The 20949-nt window shown below is 46.9% G+C and overlaps 1 protein-coding gene across 2 annotated transcripts in view; it reads right to left on the bottom strand.

Moving 5' to 3' along the window:
* Window positions 1-20949, bottom strand: part of ASTN1 (astrotactin 1) — a 309276-nt gene that overhangs the window by 28363 nt on the left and 259964 nt on the right. For both annotated transcript variants that reach the window (XM_045547290.1, XM_045547288.1), the window contains exons 17-18: window positions 7706-7974; window positions 1936-2069 (exon numbers count right to left, since the gene is read on the bottom strand). In XM_045547290.1, coding sequence (XP_045403246.1) covers window positions 1936-2069; window positions 7706-7974 — 403 coding nt within the window. The remainder of the gene's footprint in view (window positions 1-1935; window positions 2070-7705; window positions 7975-20949) is intronic.

Below are 20949 nucleotides of genomic sequence, written 5' to 3'. Positions count from 1 at the left end.
TGAAACAACTTTTATTAACAGTGAGCTTGCTTCTCTTTTAACTCAAAAGACCCAAGTCATGACTATAAGAAACAAGAAGCCAATGGATGGTGCATCTAAAACCACCTACACAGAGAGGGAAGACTGCAGATAAGAGAGGACATTAGCTTGTAATGACACTCTACTATTGCATTCTCCTCTTCCTCAGTTTCCTTCTTGCTCTGATCCTGGCTCTTTAATGCCCACCTGCACCTGTGTGAAGCAGGCCAGAGGGTAGCCTCCCACTGGCTGGTTTCTTCCTGCAGTCCCTCGCTTACTCAGCCCTCCAGGGATGCAGAGCCTGCCCCTTGCTCTGGGCTTTCATTGCCTTACCAGCAAAGGACTCATGCTCTTCCAGCTTATCCTACCAGCACTTTTTATTAGTCATGATATTTCTGTGGCTTCACTCTTGTGGCCAATGCCATATTAGAGGCCAAGAGGGGCTCCCGTCTCAGGTCCTGGCCCTCAGCTTGGCCAATTTTGTTTAGCTTTCCCCTGTGGGGAAGGAGATGGGGCATGTTCATTCTCAGGCACCTCTGTAGCACTCCACCCTCTTTACCCCTTAAATGCAGACACCCCCTAATGGTCATCTCCAGCTTTCTGCTCTTCCTACTTGATATTTGCTCAGAGCATCCTTTCCCATAGCTGTGGCTGCATCTCTCATTTCTTTGGTGCTGATCGAGATCTTCTTATCTCTAGTGTTTAGTTTTTTGCAGAGCTCCAGACTGTCTTTCTGCACACTGAACATCTCTGCAGAATCACCCACTATCATTCCAAGGCAAGCCCACATGGAGCTGGTCTCCTCCGCAAACCTGCATGTCCTTTCATGCCTTTTTTTTTTTTTTTTCAACTGTGGCCATTCATCTTCGTAGCCAATGAGGGCATAAGTCTCACATTCAGTCACCACCACTCCTTCCTCCTCACCCCTACCATCAGTCAGTCACCAAATCCTGTTGGCTCTATCCCAAATAATCTCTCAGTTTTATCCTCTCTGTACTATAATGGCTAAGAATGTGGCTGTTAGCTATGGCTCTGCTTCCTGCTCTATCACCTTGGAACAGTTCTTTAATCCATTTGAATCTATTTCCTAGTCTATTACATGGGCAGCATCTAACCAATAAGTGTTTGATAAGTGGCTATGCTGTTGGTCTAGATAAGGTCTCAGTACAGATCTCTCACTTCTTCCATGGCAACAGCACTTTTACCCCAATTATCTTCTAGCTATGCTGTCCTATTTTCTCTGCTTGCAAGAAGTTCAAGTGCCACCTCCTCCGTGAAGCCTTCACCATTGCCCAAATTCAGACTTGGCCATTCCCTCTTCACAATTTCTTTATTTTTTTTTTATTTTTTAGTTTTTATTTTTTTTGAGACAGAGTCTCGCTCTGTTGCCTGGGCTAGAGTGAGTGCCATGGCATCATCCTAGCTCACAGCAACCTCAAACTCCTGGGCTCAAGTGATCCTACTGTCTCAGCCTCCCGAGTAGCTGGGACTACAGGCATGCGCCACCATGCCCGGCTAATTTTTTCTATATATATTTAGTTGTCCATATAATTTCTTTCTATTTTTAGTAGAGACAGGGTCTCACTCTTGCTCAGGCTGGTCTCAAACTCCTGAGCTCAAACGATCCACCCGCCTCGGCCTCCCAAGTGCTAGGATTACAAGCGTGAGCCACCGTGCCCGGCCCACACTTTTCTTTAATGTCTCTTGTTACATTCATCACATCATCTCTTCTACGGAAGCAACCTGCATGCCTGCCTCCCCTGGTAGATTGCAAGCTCCCTGAAGGAGCTTTGTCATACTCTTATTTCTGTTCCACAGTACCCAGCCTATTGATCTGCAAATAGTAGACACTCAGTGTTTGCTTGCAAGTTGATGCTGAGGCAGACATGCAAGAGAGGCAGAGAAAGGGAAGCGTACACAGGCTGCGGGAGAGGCGCACAGGTGGGGAGTCCGTCGGCTCCAAAGGCAGTGGAGTCACATCGACACCAGTCCTCGATGACATCTCCTGTCCCTGAGCACCAGAGAGAGCTCATGGTGGCCTCCTGCAAGAGCTGCATGAGAGAGCAGGGAAAAGAGTAAGTGCCGGGAAGACAGGGCTGGCCCATTAGAACCAGACGGCAGAGCGCCGAGGATCTGCATAACCCAAAATGATTTCCAGGTTGTATCCCCACTTCACCACTTGGGGATCTAAAATTATTACTCCAGGAGATTGCTTCTGGGAAGCCTCTTAGGACTTCTGGGATGTCTCTCTCCATTTAGCACAACAGTTTGTTCCTGTGGTTATGGGCTGTCACCTGGGAAGCAAGTCACATTCCACCCACCATCTCCCTCATTTTCCACTCCATCATTCCACAGCTCAGGCTCCAGGAACAATGACCTCTCTACCACTAGTCTTCCAGGCAGCCACTCTTCCCTCTGCCCAGAGGCACCTAGCCCCTCCCAAAATGCCTCTCTGTGCACCCTTGCCTGCCCTCCCCATCCTGTCCTAGTAACCCCTTGCATTCCCACATGCCTTGTGTCCTGCATATGATAGTTACGCAATTCCACCTTGGGTTGTGACCAGGCATTAGGCGTTTCTTTCTTAGCAGACCATGAACAGGAGAAGTGACACATGCTAAGAATTATGCTCTGGACAGTCTGCCCTGGGTGAGAGCTCCAGCTTTGCCAGTTACTGCCCTGTGGCCTTGGGCAAGTTACATGAACTCAGTTTCCTCAAAGACAAAATGAGATAAAAATAGCACTTTCCTAATAGAGTTGCTATGACAATTAAATAGAATAATGTATGCCAAAAGAAATGATATGCATAGCACCTGCTACACATTAGTTACCTTTAAATGCTGTAATTATTATTGTCTTTGAATAATGGAGTTGAGTCTTACGTAGAACTTTGTAACTATCACAGAGCCTAGCAGAATTCTTTGCATGTAGTGGTTTCATAGAGATATTTATTAAATACTATTAAATAAAGGACAAAAGAACACAATTAGGCTAGCGAGGTAACAGAACTTGTGACAGGGCAATTCCCAGATCCTGATGGGGTGCTCACCCCTTGGTGGGGCCCTGCTGCCTTGACCCTGGCCCAGGGGAAAGGGGGTGGGGCCTGCTGCAGGGTGCCCAGCTGGTCCAAGCTGCCCATGGTCAGAACTTCCCCTCTGGGTTAACTCAGCATCTGCAGCTGCGGCTGTTGCCTATGATTCTTGCTCCCTGCTTCACTCTCAGCACACGCATACTTCATGGGTAAATCAGAGAAAGGAAACCTAGCTCTCCTGGAAAAGTTTAGACCAAAACATTAAAAAGAGAGAGAGAGGAGAGAGAGAAGAGGGAGATAAAGAATGAAGAAGAAATAAAGAAAAGAAAAGAAAAAGAAAGGGAAAAAAGGTAACTCTACAAAAATCAAAATGATCCAACCTAAAGCCAGTATCCTAGGTTCCATTCTTTCAGAAGTAAGAAACATAGGCCAACTTGGGTTAGAGTAGTTAGAACAAGGGACCATACCGACCCCCTCCCCAGATTGGGAGCCCCTAGGGAATGGGAACCAATTCTCGATCGTAACTACAACTTGTGCAGAATTCTATAATTTATAAGGCCCTTGCAGATGCTAACACTGTGACAAATAGTTATCATGATTCACAGTGGAGGAAGCTGAGAGTCAAAGAGGTGAGGAGACTTGCTCAGGTCACAGGCTAGTGAACAGGGCAGTTCCAGATGATTCACTGGACATCTTAGGCTCCTTCCATCACGCACTTTTAACAAATGCTGCACCCACCGGCTCCAGGCATAAAGCCTGGTGCACAGAAGGTGCTTACTGTGTGCTTTGCCTGAAGGAACCAAATTCAAATCAAAAGGTGCATTGTGTAAAGCTAGGAAAACAGAGTTTATCTGAGGTAGGCAGAATAAAAAAGAAATTATGACTGCTGCCTTAAGGAGACTTCAATCAACAATTATTCGATAAGCATCCAAAGGGGTGGTTAACTGCGTTGAACATTAAGCATACAGTGATGCACGAGACACACATGGCCCTTGTCTGCACAAATCTTACAGTCACACAATAAACAACAAACGAAAGTTACACAAATAACTGAATAGCCACACCTGCGCTCAGGGCTTCAAAGGAAAAGGCTGAAGGCATAGGGTGGCGGGAGGGATAAGGAAGGGTGGCAATCTTATAGAGGGCTTTGGGGAGGCCTCCATGAGGATGCACTGAGCATTGGGGGATGCATCAAAAGTTATTTGGTCACAAAAGTTGGACTATCATTTTAGGCAAAATAAAAAGCAATATGAAGATGGCAGGCCCAGACAAAACTTGACTTCTAAAATAAACTGAAAAAGGTTAGTCTGGAAGAGACACAGTGCGGGGCAAAGAGACACTCAGCCAGTGAGAGGCAGGCAGGGGTAGAACACAGAGCCTTGGGGGCCATGGTAAGGCAGGGTCACATTTCAAGAGCAATGGTAAGTCATTAAAGTATTTTAAACAGAGGAGTAACATGATCGGATTTTTAATGCAAAGGAGTAAGGACCAACACCTATGCTGACAACCACTTTAAATACCATTTCTCCAAAAGCTTTAACTTTCCACCTTTGATTCACACCGTGAGAGTTCCTGCTCTCTGAGTCCTGGGCTACAGGTAAAGGCAAACTCTCAGATGAGGGTAGAAGGTGAATAAGGGACCAATTTGGAAGAAAGAGAAAAGGAAACTGCATTTTTTTTTTTTTTTTTTTTTTTTTTTTTAGTATCTACAATATGCCAGGCATCGCATGAGGAATCCACATTTGTTAGCAGATTTAATCCTGATTCCAGAAAGTAAATAAAATTGTCCAATTTTTGTCATTGTTTTTCTCTAAGGAGAATGGCTGAACTTTCAGGCCAAATTCATCTATCCATTCGTTTTTCCATTTATTCATCCACTCATTCACTTCTTCAGCAGAGCACCAACTATGCACCAACCACTGCTAGGCATTTCTCATGGTCCAGAGGGGAGGAGGCAGCTATGTAAACAACTACGATCACAGACGGTGTGTGCTGTAGAAGATGTGTGTACACACACAATGGGAATTACATGAAGGAATACCTGGGTTGACCGAGAGTAAGGGAGGGCTCTGGATGGCTGGTGATGTTTGGGCAGAAACTCAAAGTACTATGAAGTACAAATAGGAGTTTGCCAGTGGCAGAAATGTGGGAGAGGACCCTCCTGGGACTGAGAATTTGAAGTCTGAAGGGCCAGATGCAGGAGAGAAAATGTGTTGTCTGAGAAGGTACAAGGAGTTAAATTTTGGAGTACAGAGTATAAGGTATAGAGTGGTAACAACCTAACCATGTAAGTGAAGACAAAATTAGGTCACAAAGTGTCTTCTAATGCTATGCTAAGGACTTTAGACTGTATTCAATAGATTCTGTGGAGCCATTAAATTACTTTGATGGCAAATGACCAGAAGTCCATATTATTATTAGATAGACAATTCTGGGTGGCCTGATAAGGAGACCAGTAAGAAGGCCACTGTAAGAAGATGGTAACCTGATATCACAATGGATGGCTGAAACAGTTAGGCTGTGACGGGGCTTTCATAGAAAGAAGATGATTCAAGAGATATCTGTAGGCCTTGATGATGGGACAGATGTTGGGAATGACAAGGATATTCTAGGAAGCATCTCTGGTCTCCAGCACGGGCAACTTCGTGGAAGATGGTACCATTCCCTGGGATGAGGGCACGATGGGCTGGGTTTGGGAAAGTGGTGAGTTCAAGTTTGTTGGGTTTGAGATACCTGGTTGGTTATATGGTTTGGCCTATTTGTTTCTTTACCATAATCACAGATGAGACTGAAATGTAGCCTCAGAGATTATCAGAAAGAGGACAATGAGACCCAGAGAGGTTAAGAAACGGGCCCAAAGAAACACACACTGAACTGCCCCATCATGACTTAGCCCCCTCTGCTTCTCCTTAGCATCTCACTCCTCATCCTCAGTCCTCAGAGAGGGCAAAATTAGAAAAACAGGGAAACAGAGAGGATGGTGAAGACAGAGAACATCTAAAGAAGAAAGCAGAGGAAGAAACGTGCTGTGACTGAATTCCAGCCAGGGCCTCCCTGTCCATGTACTTAGAAATTGAAATGTTCAAACTACGGCCAAATGGAAAGCCTCTCCCAAACCCACTCTTAAGACTGGTGCAGGGAGAAAGGGAAGAGCTGAGGTGTGGCAAGGAGGGTGTTGCTGGAGACAGACTGCCTTCGGTTTCCTCACTGTGCTGGAGCCCCCCGCAGCAAGCGCGGACAGCGCGCCCTCCCCTCGCACCGGGCCCCGGTCTGCAGCTCTGCACGCTCGCCCCGCAGGGCGGTCCTGCGTGAGCTCTCTGACCCCACTGCTGCAAGGCAAGTGGCCCAGGAGCTCTTAGGGTATCAGCTGCGGCAGCCTTGGATGCTCATAGGAGTCCATATGGGGCAGGTAAGGGTGGGCCAGGCATTGGGTTAAAGCCACTGCAGTTCTGGGTCTGCAGACCCAAGTCCCTCCTCGGCATCCTTTCCAGCCCCGCCTCCTGCGGTGGTGTCTTCTCTCTAACTCCTCTTCCTATAGCCACCTCTGTCAGACTGAAGAGGAATCTGTGTTCATATGAAAACGCTTATTTTCAAACACTCAATGAAATCTCTGTGGCAGAAGCGAGTTGGCGAGAGGAGCACACACACACACACAAATCCATCCTGTCAGTCTGAGCACTACCGATGACACCAACTGTGACACACCAGGTGTTCCTTAAAGGAGAGGAAAGAAAGCAATTATCACCCCACCTGCACCCCTCTCAGGCAGGTGAGCAGCTCACTGCTGTGACTCCTGCCACATCTTGTCACCAAAGCTGCCTTTGCCGATAGTCTCAGAAGTCCCACACCTGGAATGCCCTTGTTTTTCTTTTGTCATTGTTGTTGTGTGTCTTGACTCACTCTGATGGCCATATCCTCAAGCAGGTCAGAGATCTGGGAAATGAGCTGAGAAGCTGCCTCCACCACCTTTCCCCAGCTTCTCCTTTCAGCCCCATCTATTCTCTCCTGGCTTCTTTGCAAAGGGAGTAGCAGAGGCCAAGGAGGAGTGGTTGGGGAATGTCATGACCTAGCAGCATAATAAAAGGCAGAGGGATCTCTGTGGATGTGTGCTGTTTTGTTCTTGGAGCAGAGTGATGGGCAGAAAACCAACCCCCTTCAGGCCAGGGCTTTCAGACCCTTCTCTTTGGGAAGTGGGCCTGATGTGCTCCTTCTAGGCTGGAGGTGGTTGGTCCCAGAGTGGGGCTCAGCTAGGGGAGCTGGCTGGCCTCCCACACCCACAGGTGTGAGACAGAGCCAGGCCTCCTTCCATGACCCTCCCAAAGGCATGAGGACTCTCTGAACAATGACTGTGATGACTGAAAATGCTGTACCTCCCTGTCTACCTACTTCCTTCCAGCTCTTTTTGCTCAAAGTCCTACATGAGTACTCAGTTGTGACTCCTAAATCATATCGACGAGGGTGTTATGGATGCAATGATTTTGACTTAAAATGCAAACATGCAAATCTAAGCAAATTAGATCCCTGGATAAGCTTAACAAAATGTCTCACTATCATATTCTAGCACGACGTTCAACTGCGCCCTGTCACCTTGTCATGCCATTTGGAAAGCCCTCTGTTGTTGCTTATGTCCCTAGGAGCCAAGTGTCCCAGGCCTCTTACCTTCTGGGTCTGGTTGTTGGTCACTAGTTCATAGAGGGGGGCTGCTTTGGTCACTTCCAGCAGAACCGGCTCAGCGGGGGAGTCAGGGCTGGATGTCACATGACAGAGGGGGCAGGACAAGGGGCATCGTCCCTTGCTCTGGCACTCCATGCGGACTCCAGCTGCCATACGCTTGGTGCCAGAGTCTGACAGGCTGGCGATGTATTCTGGGAACGTCAGCACCTTAGGGTCTCTTTCTCGCTCCTCTGACTCATCGGATGGGGAGTTGCCTGCCAGACACAGAATGAAAAGAAAGAGTGAGAGATTCAGAAGACCAAGGACCGGCATGACCTCATGGCCCCTGGGTCCTGGGATCCAATCCTTAAGAGGTCAGAAAATGCCACTGATTCTTCCCTGCAACTTAGAGTCACCCACCATCCCAGTGACCCACAGAGTTGGGGATGGCTCTTCCAGGTTGTTTCCTCTCTGAGAATGATCCTCTCAGAGGGAAGCTTCTGCAGGATCTGTGCTGATGACCATCACCAAGAACACAAACAGTAACAACAGTGATTGTTCTACGACTCAGTTTCTTCTTCTATAAAGTGAAGATATTAATAGTACCAACCTCTAGCATTGTGGAATAAATGAATGGCAAAATGTTTTTAAAGCACATAACACAGTGGCTAGCACATGTCAAATCACTGTCATAATGGTTTCAATCATAAATATAGCCAAGATTTATGGAGCCTGTACAACAGATCCCTTCAAGATCTCCTTTAACCATTACAACAACTCTCTGCATGAAGTTCTATCATTATACTCATTTTACAGACGAGGAAAGTAAGGCCAAGAGCCTCAAGGTCACACAGCTAGTACATTGTGAGAGCTGGGGTTTGAACTCACTTTTGTCTGATTCCCAAGAGCATAGAAGAAGAAGAACAGGACTTTCTTGTTTCATTATCAGTCAACGTACTGGAGATGGGGAGGGAATTCTGATTTTTTCAAAATGACTTTCACTCCAAAGCCTGAGAAATGGGTCCGAATCACTCTTGTTTGATGTGTAAAAGGTAAAGAAGCTCTTGGGCTATTTTTGGTGACAAACATGAGAAATGTCCAACAGAGAATAATGGTTTGTTCCTTATACAAGAAAGCACTGCTTGATGTTTCTCTTCTAGTCCTCATGATTCTCCACTTAATTTATTCATTCGAAAGGAAGATAGAAGTAGAGTTTGTGACTAAAAGCACTGGGTTTCTTAAGAGATTTTCAAGCTTTTTTGGTACAGTTTCAGTCCTGACCATGAAAATTTCAGAGAGACCACTGGGCTTCTGGAAATAATGGGCATATACAGAACCTTCACTCTGGTCTTCCGGGTCCAGATCGTCAAGAATGTGATACCTGATGGTCTGGATGTTTGGGGGAACTGGTTGGAAGGATTTGCAAAGTGGTTCCAGAAGGCGACTATGAGATGTGGACTCACTGACTTCATACCGATCGTTCTCTTCTGGGGTCCAGAGAGCCCTCTGCTCTCCTCCCTCTAGCTTGCTATGCAATGTGAGCCCGTTCGGAAATGTCATGAGGCATTTTGGCACCGTTGCTTCCCGGGAGAGTACCATCATCATGCCCGGGGCATTTTTACCCGACAGCCCATCAACATGGGACGACTCCTGTGCGCTAAGGCACAGGACTTCCTCGGTGACTATAAATATGGTATACGATTTATCTCACCTTTGAATTTTATTAAATAATGTGCCCAGAGTTGAGTTCAAGCCCTTCATAGGTTACAAAAGAACTGCATAGCTGCACACACCAAAACCTAGTAGGATGGCAGCGACTAAGACTAGCCCCCAAATCGCTTCACCCACGCGTCTGTCTGTATTGACATTAGGTGTATAAGGCTCAGTCGGCCCCACGGCTGGAGTAAACTGGCCGCAGCTGGCCCAAGGCTCTCCTCGGCCAGCCCTGGGCCAGGCCTCCAGCATGCCACACGCTGACCGGACCAGGCAGCAATGAGTGGGAGTGGGGTGAGGTCTTTGGATCTTTGGTGTGATTTCATTCATTGAGAAAGTAAATAAAATTCCCCCCATCAGTAAAGATATAGTTTCTTTTCAGAAGGAAATTTTTGAAATTTTGCCATGCAAGCCTCCCCAGAAAGCGTGAGGGTCTCTTGCAGGCCCTAGGATCGGACGCACTTCCTCCCCAGCCCGCAGCGCCCTCGCTGAGAACAGGTGCGGCAGAGGCTGGGAAAAAAACTTCCACAAACGACCGCTAGATGGGGATATTAAGTCTAAAAAGACTTTCGTGAGCGACAAGAAAAGACTCAGGTGACCACTTTGGCACCCCGGAAAATAAACTAATGGAAAAGCAACAGATGGCTACCTTAAAAAATGTTGTGGAGCTACAATTTTTTCAATTGGATAATACAACATTAAAGGATAAAACAATGCCATAACAGTTATCCTAAGGAGAAAAAATGCAGAGTGATGGACATAGGTCATGACAGGATAATTAAGGGAAAATAAAACCCCTTCCTCAATATCCTTAACGCGGAGTGAAAGCTACTTCAAAGGGGAAGTAACATGCCACCAAATTCCCTTTCTCTTACCTTTAATCCCCAGATACCCAGGAACGCTCCCCACCCCCCTCACTCGTTACTCAAGGCGTTGGGGTCCCACGGGCCGCGCCGGCCACCGGGGGGCGCCGCGCCCTCCCCGCCCCTAGCCCGCGCGCTGGGCTGTGCCACGGGGGAACATGGGAGGGGCTGCTCCCCTTGCTGCTGTTTCCTGGCGATCCCAGTTACCTTCAAGATTCAGCGAATCCCCCTCCAAATCCTTCAGCCCTGGATACTTGGCAAGGTTAGGGAGGAGAGAGGGGAGAGGAATGGGAAGGATGCAGAAAAGGATGGTGGAGCCCCCAACCCCTCATTTTCATTCAGAATCCTATGTTCTGCCTCCTGACAATCTTCAGGTCCACGTACAAAGGGCCCTGCTGGAGGCCAAGACCAACTGCCCTCTGGTCCCCTCCTCAGGCAGGAAAGGGGGTGGATTTACACAGAAGTAACGAGCAGTGAGCTCCCAAAAGCTATCTATTCAGGTTCCAGCGAAGAATAGGGATGTATGTGAGAGAGATTTCTCAAAGAAGAAATGCATTTCCTATGTGCAGTTAAAGAGACAATTGGGAAATACTCTTTAAAATGATGGAGTCCGGTGGTGAAAGCCCAGATAAATCTCCCTTAGCCCAAAGAGAGCACCTATAACCGTCACATCTGCGGTAAGTGGGAGTAGTTCCGGTCCTAAAAGCCTCTGGAGAGTGGGATCTTTGACATTTGCTTTTAACTCCCCCTGCGATGGAGCGGGTGGTGCAGAGGTCTGTGTGCGGAGAGCGGCTGTGAGGAGACTTCACCTGATTTCCTTTGGGGTCAAAATTTTTGGTGTAGCTTCCCTCTTCTACCCTCTAAAGCCTGAGGAGAAATGCTCTAGTGATTTGAGACACTGTGCTGTCTCTTAGTAAAATAAACATTCTATATCAGTAAGTACCCAGTCTTTGGACATAAGAAATAAGCTACAATTAAGATCTCAAAAGCTTATAATCGACAAAGGTGCCGTATGATAAAGAATACTCAGGTGTGGCTCTCTCACCTGGGCTTGCTGAATTTACCCCATTGCTCTCAGGGGAGGCTCTGGAGTCCAGTTAGACACTCCGCTTTCTCACAAGTAGAAGAACATCCAACCTGGAATGTAGTTAACAACCCTAAAACTGCAAAGCATTTTGCAAATACAGTTTGCTATAAATAAATGCCATTTGCTTTAGGCTAAATCTGTATCCTACAGCACACAGTGGATAAATTCCCCCAATAGAATATGATGGTATGAGAATATGGGCATCTTAATGCTTAACATCTCATTGTGGATGTGCCCATGGCCTTTGGCATGTACATATCGACCCACCTAGGCTCAGGAGCACATGAGGGCAATGAAAGTGAGTGACTGATTCTCATGCAGGGTCTGCTCTGCTGGTGGAAACTGACAGGTCATGAAGGCGAATTAGTTGTTATGAAGAAAATTAGTACAATTCCTGTAGGATTCTGGGACTGCTTAAGAATCTCTCTCCTGAGTTGGTGCTCAAGGCAATGAGATGCTAATGACATCACAGCTAGAACTACAGAGACAGTTCATTAGGCAGCAAAGAAATCAAATGCAAACTAATCAGATCCCAGCTTTTGGAGACAGCTCACCATAGGGAAAGAAGGCTTGACACCCTGCAAATGAAGCACAGTCACAGCAGGTCACACTCTGAAGCCACCAACACCTTGCATTCCAGGACTTCCCTCAACCCTCACCCCAGTCTACTGTTCCAGCCAGGTGTCCCGGAGCTGTGTGAATTCACATTTCTGTCCATCCCAAGCTATAATCAGTCTTGCAGGATGTTTAATCATGTCTTTGGACAGAGGGCCATTCTGGAGTTATACTGAACTCCCAGACCTGCCATGATGACATACTTTCTGGGACCCAAATAAAATAGAATGCAATGGATTAGTAATTAGGAAAAAAAGGACAGGGCATACACTGACCACTTCTCTCTCCACCTCTATATAACATAACAAGTATCCGGGGGTCAGAACTGTGTCTTTTTCATCTTTGCCTAGTTTAGGTCTATCTGTTTTTCTATCTAATCTATGTATCCCATGAATATATTGGAGTGAATATATTCAGTCATAACCATAGATTTAGATTTTTACAAAAAGTCAAACATAAAGAATCAAAACCAAGGCCTTTGTAAACAGTTCTCTGGTCCCTTACTAAAGCTTCAAAAAATCAAGTAGAAAGAACAAAGCTTTATTCTGAAACCGCCAACTCTACACCCCTACCTGCGATCTCTCCCACAAGTAACAGAACTTTAATAGGCTTGCTTGGACAAACACTTGCATGTCGCACAGGCACCTCCAGCTCACTGTGTCTCCAACTGCAGTCATCATTTCCTCCACACTGTCCCTGGCAACTGTGCCTCCTCCATTAGGTCCTAGCTCAGCAAAAGGCACCACTAACCTCCTACTTGCTCGAGTCAAAAATTCTGGCTTCATTGCTGGTGTTTTCCCTCTCTCTCTCTTTCCCTCTCTCCCTCCCCTCAACCTCATTGTTAGAGCCCGTCTGCTTTGCTGGTCAAAGACGCCGACAAGCTCACCCTGGGTCAGCATTTGCACATTACCACCCCTCACGCCATAGAGGGGATCTTGAAGCAGCCACCGGAATGATGGATCACAAACACGAGGCTGACTCACTACCAGGGACTTCTGTTAGATGCCCCTTGCATCGAGTTCCGGACTCCTGCCATCCAGAACCCAGCCACGCTTCTGCCAGATCCAGTGCCGGCAATGCCTGAACATAGCTGCCTTGAGATCCTGGCTGAGACCCAGATGGCCCGGAGTGACCTGCAAGACCGCCCCCTCGCTAACAGCGACCTGACCTGGTTCACGGATGGGAGCAGCTTCGTCTGGGATGGACACAGGTATGCAGGGGCGGCCATAGTAGATGGACAAGGCAGGCTTATCTGGGCCACGCGCCTTCCACAGGGGACCTCTGCCCAGAAGGCTGAACTGGTTGCATTGGCAGAAGCCCTTCGCCGGGCCCAGGGGAAGAGGCTGACGGTGTATACTGACAGCTGCTATGCCTTCGGGACAGTGCATATACACGGAGCCCTCTATAGAGAAAGGGGCTTCGTTACAGCAGAAGGCAAAGAGATTAAGCACAAGCCAGAGATACTCCAACTACTAGAAGCCATCCTGCTACCCAAGGCAATGGCTGTAGTCCATACCCCGGGGCACCAGAGGGGGGACTCCCTTGAGGCCAGGGGCAACCGGGCCGCGGACATTGAGGCAAGAAGGGCTGCAGAGGGACCGGTACTAACCGATGTTCTGCATCTGAGCTTGCCGCCCCCTGGGATGGGGAAGATGGCCCCCCAACCAGACTATTCCAGCACGGACATAAAGTGGGCCACAGAGAAGCTACAGGCGACGCCGAACAAGGACGGCTGGTTCCAAGACAGAGAACATCGCCTGATAGTCCCTGAGACCTTAGGGAACCACCTACTAGGACACTTGCACCAGACAACGCGTCTTGGCAAGAAGAAGATGTTACAGCTGCTGGCCACGGCACAACTCAGATTCAAATCACAAGAAAAGACAGCAGAAGACATTGTCAAAAACTGCCATGTCTGCCAGGTTATGCAGCTGGGGAGGACCAGGGGGACCCATACAGGTACCAGGGAATGGGGGAGGCAACCAGGGTTATTCTGGGAAATAGATTTTACAGAGGTAAGACCAGGGAAATATGGGTACAAATACTTACTGGTCATGGTAGATACCTTCTCAGGGGGGGTAGAGGCTTTTCCTACTAAAGGAGAAACTGCTTTAATAGTGGCAAAGAAAATATTAGAAGAAATAGTTCCCAGGTACAGGCTGCCGGAGAGCATAGGATCTGACAATGGGCCAGCCTTCACAAGTCAAGTTAGTCAGGGGCTAGCCTGGGCTCTGGGGACAGATTGGAAATTACATTGTGCATATAATCCCCAGAACTCGGGGCAGGTAGAAAGAATGAACAGAATCCTAAAGGAGACTTTGACTAAATTGGTCCTGGAGACTGGCAGAGACTGGGTGACCCTCCTTCCCTTCGCCCTGTTCCGAGCCCGGAACACCCCCTATTATTTAGGCCTAACCCCCTTTGAGATTGTATACGGCGCTCCTCCACCTGTAATACCAAAAATGATCTCTGGGGCTCTGCCTGAAAACCCTAAAGAAGTGCTGCAGGCTGTACAGGCCCTACAATGGGTTCAGGGCCAGATCTGGCCTGCCCTCCGAGCCATTTATCAGGCAGCTCGACAGGAGGGGAAAGAGGTTGACGGGCACCCCTACCAGCCGGGAGATTGGGTATGGGTAAAAAGGCATAATAACAAAACCCTAGAGCCCAGGTGGAAGGGACCTTTTCAGATTATTCTTGTCACCTCCACTGCCCTAAAGGTTGATGGAATGGTGACCTGGATACACCACTCTCACGTGAGACCTGCCAACGAGGACGAACGAGAGCAGCAGTAAGTTCAGTGGAGAGCCTCGGCAGATCTAGAGAATCCACTGAAGACCAGACTGACTCGCATGACAACCAGACCACCACAGAACCAATGATAAAGACACACGGAATAAAAATGCTTGTAGTGACTACTATATTCATAACCCTTATGGGAAAAACAATGACTGACCCAAATCCCCACATGCCCTATAACCTCACCTGGGAAATCACTAACTTAGAAACCCATGAAGTTTATAATAGGACTTCAGGAACGGCCTCACTAAACACTTGGTGGCCGGACCTGTATTTTAACTTAGAACAATTGCCAGGCATGGACAATCTGCAGTGTGATCCTAAGCAGCAGGGATTGGGCTATGAATATCAATATACCCAATGCCAGGCCCAGATAGAGCTAAGTAGGAATGGGTTTTATGCATGTCCAGGATTTAGAATAGGGAAAATAAGACGCGCATGTGGGGGGATTGAGTCCATCTACTGTGTAGCCTCGAAGTGTGTGACCACCAATGACGGAGAGTGGAAATGGGGGGTCCAACCTCTTTTCATCGAAATGTCTTATGTCCGGCCATGCTCACGAACCAGGTATGCCTCTGACTGTAACCTGATACGTGTAAGGTTCACAGATGAAGGAAAAAAGGACAGACGGTGGGTCTCGGGACTATACTGGGGATTAACTCTCTATGACCATCACTGGGGGGGGGGCACTGTAATACAATTTAAACTGAGGGTTTCTCCCATCTCGGGTGCTGTAGGGCCCAATCCAGTGCTAGGGGAAACCAGTTCTAACATTTTTGGGGTGCTAGGGGAAGAACAAAATACCCAAGCCCGACTGTCCCCCCACCCACACTTTTAAGGACCCCGGTGGCAGAGGTGGAAGTGCAAGTAACCCCCGGAACAAAAGAGTCAGGAGATCACTTATGGAAAATGCTGACAGCAGCATATGAGGCATTAAATCGCTCCAATCCCAGTGCTACGGAAGCTTATTGGTTATGCTATGACATCAGACCCCCTTTCTATGAAGCAGTAGGAATAGATGCCCCCTTCAACCGTACGGGGGAGGAGGCCCCTAGGTCCTGCAGGTGGGACCGCAAGGGCCCGGGGCTAACACTTTAGGCAGTCACTGGGAACGGAACCTGCGTAGGAAAGATGCCCCCTAGCCATGCACAGTTTTGTGCCAAAAATCCACCCATCTGTAAACCGGACTGGAGGAACAAAATGGGTGATTCCAGAGCTCAATGGATGGTGGGTTTGTTCTAAAACAGGCCTGACTCCATGCCTCAGCCTGTCTGTCTTTAATGAGTCAGAGGAAGTCTGCATCATGGTGCTGTTAGTGTTCCCTAAGGTTATCTACCACCAAGAAAATATAGTATATGATGCATGAGTGAAAGGCACAGAAGGTTCTGGGTTGACTACAAAAAAAAGAGAGCCCTTTACAGCAATAAACTTAGCCACCCTTTTCGGCCTGGGCACAATAGGAACAGGGACAGGAATCTCATCCTTAGCAATACAACATAGGGGGTTCGATAATTTGAGGGCCACCGTAGATGAAGACATAGCCAGAATTGAAAAATCCATCTCTCTTTTAGAGAAGTCCCTAACTTCACTGTCTGAAGTGGTACTACAGAACCGGAGGGGACTGGACCTCATATTTCTCCAACAGGGAGGGCTATGTGCGGCCCTTGGGGAAGAGTGCTATTTCTACACTGACCATACTGGGATAGTTAGAGACACCATGGCTAAAGTCAGGGAAGGACTGGCAAAGCGGAAACGGGAGCATGAACAAAGAGAAGGATGGTTTGAGTCATGGTTCAATAGCTCCCCTTGGCTGACTACTTTGCTTTCCACTATATTAGGACCCCTAATTGTGCTCCTGCTCATCCTCACTTTCAGACGTGTATTCTAAATAGATTAGTTACTTTTGTAAAAGAGCGGGTCAATACCATACAATTGATGGTATTGTGGCAGCAATACCAAAAGCTGAGCCATGATACCTGCTTAGAAATAGAGGAGGTGCAAAACCCCATGTACGAGCAAGAATGCTCGTAGGTAAAAGAAAAAGGGGGCAATGAAGAACAGGAATTGTTTTTTAAAAAAAAATGTGTGCTCTCTTTGATTCTAACTGATGCTATTTGCTTCTGTAAATATGGCTTGCTGGCTTAGCTTAGCTTGAGTGGAGCCGTGACAGGCTTCACTAAAGTTAAGAAAAAAACGAGGCCCCAGGAAGATAACCACAAGTTACTTCCTGATAAAGGGCTGGAGAGTCCCGGGGCCTCCAACCAACTAATCAGATAAGAAGGGCAAGGCATGATCAGAAGCCTGTCCTGCGGCTTGAAAACCAACCAATCAGAAGCCAGTCCTGTGGCTTGGAAACCAACCAATTAGGAGCCAAGACAATCAGCCACTTTTGAAGGAGCAGATGAATTAAGGGAGGGAGGGGGGATGGTATGCCCAGTGCATGTACTCTGCTGAAAAGTATAAAAGACATGCACCCCCGAGGCGCGGGGTCCCTGCCCATGGAAAGAGACCACTGTGTTGGTGCTCGGGGCTTGAACCCTAGCTCGAGCTAGTCAATAAAACTCCTTTGCTTTTTTGCAGCCTCAGTAACTCTGTCTTTCTGTTCCTGGGGCCGAGGGGAACCGGCTTTAACACCATCGCCTAATCTTCCTAATCTTCTTAAATTTACATTTCTTTCCTCCCCAAAGCATTCACTTCTCTCTCCTTGCTCACTGCCACCTGAATGCAATTTAAAGTATCCTCCTGAGTCAGATTGCCTGGGTTTGATTTCTGACCTCACCAATTGCTAGTTGTATAATTTGGGGTGAGTTTCTTAATCTTTCTTTGAGCGTTCTCATATATAAAATAGAGATGATAACTGAACGATTGAGTAAGACCGTGGAAAAGATTAACTTATATAATTCACAAAGAGAATCTAGAACCCAGCCTGGGGCACAATGATTGCTTTCTAAATTTGCTTATTCACCCAATGCCTGTCTACTTACCTGCCCCACCCACCACCCACACCACATGTTGTCATAGAGTGGGTGCCTTGAAGGACAAATTTATGTCTTGTTCTCCACTATAATATGCCACATGCCTAATATGTAATGTACACTAATGTATTTAACAATTCATTAAACAAATATTTATTGAGTGACTACAAGTGTCTGTTGAATTAATAAATCATGTCTAATGACTTGTCTACAAAGTGACTACACTCTAGGTACTAACTAGACAGGCTGGGTTGAAATTCATCTTGCACAGTGCTGCCCTGGGTCCTTCTAAAATGTTCTAGTTTTGTTTACATTCTTTCCTTTTCCTACGACGAATGAATTCACAAGTTAAAAAATAGTACTGGTCAGGATGTACCCCTTACTTTTTGTTTCAAAATTAAGATTGCTATATGCTTCAGATCCAGTTCATTGGTGTTTCTTCAGGAAGTTTCTAGAAATAGCAGAAGGTCTTTGTTATAATCATGCCCTGCAGCCAGCCCCTGAAGAGCAGTGTGCATGGGTGCATGAGGGCCAGTGGGACAATTAGCAGTTATCATATACCTTCAGGGCACCTCAGCAAAATGTCACTAACTGGGATGTTCAAGAAGAGGTGTCTTCTGGAAAACCGAATTTTTTTGTTTAATTGATACTTAACTAGAAAATGCTTACTTTTCCTCCAATCCTTGTTGACATTTTTCTTTTCTAAAAATGCAGTTTTCCAATTTTCTGCCTGTCTCATGAAGCATTGCCTACAAAACAGAATTAAACCTTTCCCCAAGGATCCTCCAGGTGACGATTTTGTTCATCAGTTATGACTATGCAGATTTGGAAGCTGTAGAAGACAGAAATAAAATGGTATCTATGCCTTGAACAACTTTAAAAAAAATTGATTGACAACATAAGGTTTTATTTTCTTGAGACTGTCCCCTTTTCATAGGCACGTTGTCAAACAAATAATTGGTTGAGATGCCTGGCTAATTAGATTTACGTCAGATTAAGGTTTTGGTGTAGACGCAGTGTTTCGTCTTTGCTGAAAGTTGTTAGTCAGCTTTCCTAAGGGAACAAACAGTACATTTAACAACAAATTGACGAAGCTCGTCAAAGCTTCCCTTTCTGGTCAATAATAGTGATGTCCCATTCTGGATGAGAGGTTGAGTGAAAGAAATCGCAGAAGAGCAGGTTCTACCAAGGTAAGAACACAAAAACAGCCTTTGAAACTTAGCTGTGACTCCAGCTACACCCCCTTATTAATCATAAACTTAGCGCGAAGAGGAAGATATATAAAGATAGCTCAGCAATGCCAGCACCTTTGTAGGGATTCCTGGTGAGCTATCTCCACAGACTGTGCATCTTGAGGGGAACAAGGATTAAATGCAAGAATCACTGGGAAGCCCTAAAGCTTTTACTTTAAAAAGAAACTCTTCTAATCAGCTAGACTGTTAGTTCCCAGTAGGTAAGACGCTGCCTTTTGCTGTCTTGGATTGTCACGGTTCATTGTACCTAGTACCTGACACTTGGAAGTGCCCCCAAAATACATAGGGATGGAAAGAAGCAAAGGGAAATTAGCCTTCCCTAGTCTCTGCTTAACATTCTTCAAATGGCAACCTGAAGCTTCATCAAGATTCACATACAGGCCAGGCGCGGTGGCTCACGCCTGTAATCCTAGCACTCTGGGAGGCCGAGGCGGGCGGATCGCTCGAGGTCAGGAGTTCGAGACCAGCCTGACCAAGAGAGAGACCCCGTCTCTACTAAAAATAGAAAGAAATTATCTGGCCAACTAAAAATATATATAGAAAAAATTAGCCGGCAGGATGGCGCATGCCTGTAGTCCCGGCTACCTGGGAGGCTGAGGCAGAAGGATCGCCTAAACCCAGGAGTTTGAGGTTGCTGTGAGCTAGGCTGATGCCACGGCACTCACTCTAGCCCGGGCAACAAAGCGAGACTCTGTCTCAAAAAAAAAAAAAAAAAGATTCACATAGAGGGAAGGCCAGGGAACTTGAACGTGGGATTTTCCAAAGGCATTTGCTATGTGCACACAAGGGGGCAGTATGGAAGGCAGAGCTGACACCACAGCCACTCCACCAACCCCACACACAAGAAAATTGTTTCTGTTCTCTTTTTCCCTTCCTTCTTTCTCTGTATATTTTTGAGAACTACTCTGCTCCGCTCATCCCTAGCAGAAGTAATTCTACTGGTACTTTGTACCACATCCAGAGGAGCACTGACCATACCGTGACAGGCTGTCCTGGCCTTATGGCGTGTCTGTCCCACGTGCTTCCAGAACATACTCCTCTGTTTGTCCCTAGAACTGAGCACCTGCTCATCTGTGAGAGTTCCCTCGGTCTTGGTTGAATTGTAATAAATGTGTGTGTGTGTACTGTCTTATACCTATATTTTGAAATCTTTCGTTTGGCAATTTAAAGTGTTTCTGATTCTATTTTTTCATTTGTCTCTTACAATCCTATTTCTTTATTCACCAAATGCCTTTTATGTGACTCAGAGCTGATCACCCAGGTTTTTGTTCTTATCATGTCTCCTCCTCCTAGCTCCCTAGGACTGCCATAACAAACTGCCAACAATCCAGTGGCTTAAAACAACAAAATGTTGCAGTTATGGAGGCTAAAAGTTCAAAATTAAGGTGCATTCAGGGCTAGGTATCCTCTGAAAACTCTAGGGAATAACCTCCCTTGCTTCCTGCTGGCTTCTGGTGGCTCCGTGCACTCCTTGGCATTCCTTGACTTATAGCTGCATCACTCCACCTGTAGCCTCGGTTGTCACATGGCTTTCTTGTCTGTGTCCAAATTCCCCTCTTCTTCCTCTCATAAGAACTAGAGTCGTTGAATTTGGGGCTTACTCTAAGTCCAAGGTCACCTCATTTTGACTTAATTACATTTGCAAAGACCCTATTTCCAAAGAAGGTCACATTCTGAGGGTCCAGGTAGGAATGAATTTTGGGGGGACACTATTCAACCTGCTACAGTGTCCATAGCCTTTAACATCGTGACAGTGAGCTGCGGGGCCTCCCCTCATCTGCAGCCTGTGAGGGCTCATTTGCTGACGGTTTGGGGGCTGGCAGTCCATCCCCTTGGCCTCCTCCCGGGGCCCACGGCAATGGGAAGATGGAACAAGTTTCCGGCTCCATCAGCCTCCTGCTGCCCAACAGCAGCTGTGTGCAGCGTCTTGTCAATGTCAAAATAAACC

This window comes from Lemur catta, chromosome 3 (genome assembly GCF_020740605.2).
Source record: "Lemur catta isolate mLemCat1 chromosome 3, mLemCat1.pri, whole genome shotgun sequence".
Taxonomy (NCBI): Eukaryota; Metazoa; Chordata; class Mammalia; order Primates; family Lemuridae; genus Lemur; species Lemur catta.
The sequence above is the reverse complement of the archived record's forward strand: the minus strand, read 5'-3'. Positions and strand labels throughout refer to the sequence as shown.